The sequence below is a fragment of the Lycium ferocissimum genome, chromosome 5 (assembly GCF_029784015.1).
Source record: "Lycium ferocissimum isolate CSIRO_LF1 chromosome 5, AGI_CSIRO_Lferr_CH_V1, whole genome shotgun sequence".
Lineage (NCBI taxonomy): Eukaryota > Viridiplantae > Streptophyta > Magnoliopsida > Solanales > Solanaceae > Lycium > Lycium ferocissimum.
In genome coordinates this window covers 4,651,652-4,658,050 of record NC_081346.1, presented here as the reverse complement: position 1 = coordinate 4,658,050, position 6,399 = coordinate 4,651,652, and the positions used below count along the sequence as shown (strand labels likewise).

General features: G+C 35.0%; 1 protein-coding gene across 1 annotated transcript; it reads right to left on the bottom strand.

Annotated features, from left to right (window-relative positions):
- Window positions 1–371: 371 nt before the first annotated feature.
- Window positions 372–5,695, bottom strand: LOC132055552 (pre-mRNA-splicing factor SPF27 homolog). Its single transcript, XM_059447433.1, has 7 exons — window positions 5,454–5,695; window positions 3,373–3,548; window positions 2,832–2,915; window positions 1,808–1,877; window positions 1,591–1,724; window positions 1,450–1,508; window positions 372–753 (listed from the first exon to the last, which is right to left on the bottom strand). The coding sequence occupies exons 1-6, from the start codon at window positions 5,685–5,687 to the stop codon at window positions 1,451–1,453; spliced, it is 756 nt and encodes a 251-aa protein (XP_059303416.1). The 5' UTR covers window positions 5,688–5,695; the 3' UTR covers window positions 372–753; window position 1,450.
- Window positions 5,696–6,399: the final 704 nt, after the last annotated feature.

Genomic DNA, 6,399 nt, shown 5'->3' with positions numbered 1-6,399 from the left:
TATCGGGGCTCAAATCAACCCAACATTCGGGCTGAATTGGGAAGGTCAAAATGAGCCGAGTTAATAAATAAGTAGGTTATTAGCCACCAGAACTTCACGAGACAAATTTTCATGAACTAATTTTACCACCCCTAGTTATATATGGTCAGATAGTGAACTCACTTTGCTTTCAGGCAAAATAACTTTCAAAGCATCTGTCCTCACCAGTATTCTCATATTTGCCATTAAGAGACTGTTAACAACCAGAGAATGTAGTTAGACATACACCCCTGAAATGCTCCCAGCATAGGAGTCTAATTTCATTCTTGTCTACACATCCCGAAAGCATATTGGAGTCCAAAGAAAAGCAATGACGAAGCTTGTAGTAGTAGTAGTAGTAAAGATTCAAGGAACAGAGAGGGCCTTCTTTGTCTCCTTTTTTCTTTTAACAAAAAGGAATACAAGGGGGAAAAAACTACTGTATTAAAATCACATTGACTGGCAAAAATTAGCTATTCATAATATAACTGTTACCATGATAAGAAATGAACACGTCCACATAGAAACTGGGAGCTACAGAAGCAGGGAGTGAGTTTTTCCACATTGGACACATTCCTCGCCAAAATTGGAAAACAATGGCCAACAGAGAATATTTCCAACAAAAAACACGGTCAAACCTTGTCACACCGACCTAAAGCAAGGGCTTAGGATCGTTGACCAACTTCTTCATCTAAGTCAAGCAGCAGCAAATCTTCGTGATTACGTGACCTACACCTACATATTCCCTTCAATATTAGTTCCGACATTTCTCACACATCTTTGAAATCGACAAGAGAAAGCGGGAAAACATTGCCTACACCCTTTATGATTCAACATAAAAATACCCAGCCAAACCCAATCAAATAGAATTGCCTTCCTCCACAAGGTTTTATAAGACCCAGTATGCAATCTGAATTTTGCTAAGGAAACACAATTCCAGGAAATTTGTTTTTCATGTTTGGAAACGGAAGAATAATGACGGGAATTTCTGTTTGGAAAACTAGTTACATATTTTGAGGAAATTAAGAAAATTGAAGATCACATTTTTTCTTTTTGACAAGTGAAAATTGGAGATCACAGTATACTATTATCACTTTTTCTTTCACTTCAGACAATTAGTATTTTAAAGCTTAGAGAGTTGAACATCTCTTTTTCTTCTTCACTCCTTTTCTTTATTTTCCTTTCATCAAACACAATTGGTTCTTAAAAGAAGTGTGTAATTTTTTATTTCTATTCTGCACTGCCTGTATTGTACTTTCCATTCTTTTCAATCCTCTAATTCATTTTGCATTTCCTTCTACCTAATTCATCCTTGCACCTCCCAAACTTTCGTCATTTTATGTTCTTATCTGATTTTCCCCTACATGCTAATATCATTGATAACTAATCCAACCAATGGATAGAAACTAAGCATAATAGCAAAATCAATACCTCATGATTCTGCATACAACATAGTGCCATTCTCAACATTAGCCTCCAAATTCCAGCCCCTGCCATAAAAGAGGTTAATATCTTATAAACTAGCCTATCAAAACTAGAAAACACATAAATGATACACAATACAAAACAGACCTCTCTTCAGCCTCCTTCTTCAGTTGTGCTATGTGATCTTCTGGTTCCGCACATGCAGATTGGATTTCAATATTTTTCAGACAGAGCTCTCTCCATTGCATGGACAATGCATTGAGCTCATATGCGGTAGTTTGCTGTTATGCAATGACGAACAGAACAATAAGAACAATGTAGGCCAGTACAGAAATAGATCAGTAGTAACAGAAGATACGCATACCTGATGATATTTCCTTTCCCTGTTTACTGTTTCTATCATTTCATTCAGTTCAACACCTTGTGATTGCATTCTGCAGCAAATTAGTTTGATATTCAGCCCTGGAAGGGATGCAGCAATACCAGAGAAAAAGGACGAGCTAGAATCATGCTCTCTTTGTAAGAGAGATATTAATACTGTACAGAACTGGTTCCAGATGTGTAAATACAGTGATAAATACTCCTCCCAGCTCCTCCTTACTGGTATAGAGTATCAAAAGACACACAGCTTCTCCCTTTTGAATCACAGATGGACCAGCAGCGGAGAAGGGAAATTGTTTGACCATATCAATTTTTTTTTTTTTTTTTTTTTTTTTTTGAAAAAAGAGCATGTCCCTGCTTGATGCAAAAGTATTTACTCTAGAGACCAAGTCCAAATAGTCACCAATGCCTTCAAAGTCATATTGTCCAAAGCCTGAAAACTTCTTTTATGATGTGCAGTCTAATATCTATTACTCCTTTTGTTCCATTTTTATGGCATCCATTCCTTTTTAGTTTGTTCCAAAAAATTAACACCATTCTGTAGTTGGAAACTCTTTAACTTTAAACTTATCATTTTATATCGACATGTTCTTGTAGCCAAAATGCCATGACATGTTTAGGATAACAAGTTCTAAGGGTATTTTCGTATGTGCCAATATTTTCTTTCTTTGACGCCGTCCAATCACACACCGCCATACAAAATGAACAGAAAGAGCATGTAAAATCTACCAAGAAAGAAGCAGGCAAGCAGCAGTAAATATTTAAGTAAGGATGAAATAGCAGAACAATGACAAGTACGCCCTAGTCCCAAACAAGTTGGGGTCGGCAGCAGTAAATTGTTAAGGACGAGATATCAGAGTACCAACAACAACATACCCAGCGAAATCCCACAATGTGGGGTCTGGGGAGGGTAAAGTGTACGCAAACCATACCCCTATCTCGGAAGATAGGGAGGCTGTTTCCGAAAGACCCTCGGCTAAATATAAAATTTGTAAAAGAAAAAGAACCTGGCTAAAAATGCCTCCAGTCGTTGATTGTACAGCTTCCAAACATCAGGACCATGCTTTGACATTAGATCCAGATTTTCTAGCCTATAAAATATCGAGGCTAACTTTTGGTTACAGAAGCAACAAGCATTACAGTACACAGTAAAAAGGGAGGAAAATTAACCATAATATGTTAAACGTATGATTACTATCAAAGTACTTGATGCCTCACATACAGGTAGGACATTTTGATGCAAAAGGAACTTTCTTGATAAACTACAGCAGAAAAAGGAAAACACTTTGGCAATAAAGTGACAAAATATTCATATTTCTTCTGTTAGGATATGACCTGCTGCTAGTATACAAGTCTCCAGAATCAACTATCATGCGCCATGACTAGATTTTACACACATATATATTAATTATTGGACAAATACTGGTCTTTTGTATAATCCATATAGAAAAAAGAGCTTAAACTGAGAACCATGATTATATACTTTACAAAAGAGGACACTCTCAAATATACTACCTCTAGTTTCATTACTGATTACAAATAGTCTACCTGATCACTTGATGCTGCAGTAAACGCTGAGCTTTTTGAAGCGCTTGCTTCCATGCAGTTTCGTCATTGCGTTTGTTCACAGGCGGAACTTCAAGTCCATATCGTGAAGTATCTATCTGTACCGGAGGCTTTCCAGCTCTCACTCGCTCATATTCCCTCGCAAGCATCGGGTGATTCTAAAACCAATTCATTCATTAAACAAGCAAAACCATGTCCTCATCAAGCAGTTATCAAATCAACAAGAAAAATTCACATTTTTTTTTAATTTATCCTACTTGTCACAAGCATATGTATTTTAGAAATTATCACAAAGCCAAGTTAGTAATGTTTTCTATTTATACGGCTGGAATTCAGATAGAATTGAAGGAAAATGACTGTGACAAGACAAAACAAAATTCTATTTGATTTCCAGTTTTAATAGAATTTTTTAATTGACTAGCTACAGCAATTGCACCTATTTAAGCAACTAAAAGGATTATTGAAATCAGTTCAAATCAACACAATTTAAGACAAAGTAGCAAAGCAATTTTTTTCCTCCAATAAAGCTAATACTTATAGCAACTGATAAGTATTTCAAACGGAGCCCTAGAAATTCGAACTAATTCATTCATTAGACAAGCAAAACCACGGCCTCATCAACCAGTTATCAAACCAACACAATTCAAAACAAAGTAACAATTTTTTTCCTCCAATAAAGCGAATAGTCATAGCAATTGATGAGTATGTCAAATGGAACCCTAGAAATTCACATAAAAAAGTGCTGAAGAGCAGAAGAATTGGCAAGTATATATTGAAAGCATTAGTTGACTCTAAAAACAATTCATTTATTAGACAAGCAAAAAACCAACCATGGCCTCATCAACATCACCAAATCAACACAATTCAAGATAAATCAGCATTTTTTCTCTCCAATAAAACTAATACTTATAGCAATTGATGAATATTTCAAATGGAACCCTAGAAATTCAGGAGAAAAAAAAAAGAGTTGAAGAGCAAAAGAATTAGCAAGTATAGATTGAAAGCACTGGGTGATTCTAATACCAATTCATTTACTCCCTCCGTATCAATTTGTTTCTCTTCCTTTCCTTTTTACTCTGTTTGAGAAAGAATGTCTCTTTCCTTTTTTGACAACTCTTTAATTCCAGCTTTCCACATGACATGTTTAAGACCACAAGATTAAAGGACATGTTGGTAAATTCTACATATCTTTATATACAACCACAAGATTCAAAACTCTTCTTTACTTTCTTAAACTCCGTGCCAAGTCAAAACCATACAAATAAATTGAAACGGAGCAAGTATTAGACAAGTAAAAACCATGGCCTCATGAAGCAGTTATCAAATCAACACAGTTCAAGACAAAGTAGCAATTTTTTTCCTCTAGTAAAGCTAATGTATACAGCAATTGATGAATATTTCAAATGGAACCCTAGAAATTCAGGAAAAAAAAAAAAGAGTTGAAGAGCAAAAGAATTAGCAAGTATAGATTGAAAGCACTGGGTGATTCTAATACCAATTCATTTACTCCCTCCGTATCAATTTGTTTCTCTTCCTTTCCTTTTTACTCTGTTTGAGAAAGAATGTCTCTTTCCTTTTTTGACAACTCTTTAATTCAAATTTTCCACGCATTGATGTTTAAGACCACAAGATTAAAGGACATGGTGGTAAATTCTACATATCTTTATATCGACCACAAATTCAAAACTTTCTTTACTTTCTAAACTCCTGCCAAGTCAAAACCATACAAATAAATCGAAACGGAGCAAGTATTAGACAAGAAAAAACCATGGCCACATGAAGCAGTTATCAAATCAACAAAGTTCAAGACAAAGTAGCAATTTTTTTCCTCCAGTAAAGCTAATGTATACAGCAATTGATGAATATTTCAAATGGAACCCAAGAAATCCACAATAATCATGACCTCATTAAGCAGTTATCAAATCAACACAAGTCAAGACAAAGTAGCAATTTTTTTCCTCCAATAAAGCTAATACTCACAGCAATTGATGAATATTTAAAACGGAACCCTAGAAATTTCAGATAAAAAAAAGTACTGAAGAACTGGAAACTATAAATTTCACCTGGAAGTTGAATTTACGAAGAGGAGGTAAGTTTTTGAGGAAATCAGAAGGTTTTTTGGAGCTACGGCGCATCTCCTCTTCAACCAAACGGTCAACCTCATCTTTAACGTTGGGATGACCGTAGTCTTCATCAATGTACGGTAAAGCATCTATCACTTCAGCACTACTACACACTGCCGGTCGAGATTCCGGTGGCGCTTCTAGCATTAAAACGTCGCCGTCTGTTGTCGCCATTGTTTGCAGTGGAGTACGAGGGAGATAATTATGTTTCATTAAGTTTTCTTTTTATACGGTATAATTCATACTTTTCCCATTTTACCTGCGTAACTAAGGGAAAATAACACTCCATGGCATTTTGAGTAAAATATTTACCCAAAATGGCCATAGTTTTTTCTCTTACATTTTTAAGCCTTCATCCCATTTTTTAAAAAAAGTTATTACCCGAGATAGCCACCCCCTTTCCCCCCATATCAAACTCCAAGATGCTATTTTTTCCTTCCAAATCTCTTTCTAATGTTGTGTTTTTTTAAGGATAAAGTGTGTATAAAACACATACACTATGTTACACTTTTAAAACTGTATAAACACTATATAATACTGCATAACACTGTAGAAGTGTGTATAAACGATAACACTTATACGTTATTATACATTTTTATATAAGGTTTATATATTGTGTACAATAGGTGTATAAAGTTGTATATTGTTGTACAAAGTTGTACATTATTGTATAATGCTGTATATACAAGCTGCGGCCATAATTTGTTGGGTCATAGGTTTGTAATTTAAAAATATGACTACCCAAATGTAATTTTGTGTGCTAAATTGTACATTACTGAAATTTCCCCCGTAACTAATCAGTGTTTCCTCTTTTTTCATTTTAAAAAAGGCGCGTTTGGTTGAATATTTTATTGCGAAATTAGCAACTTTAGGATGAATTATGCAC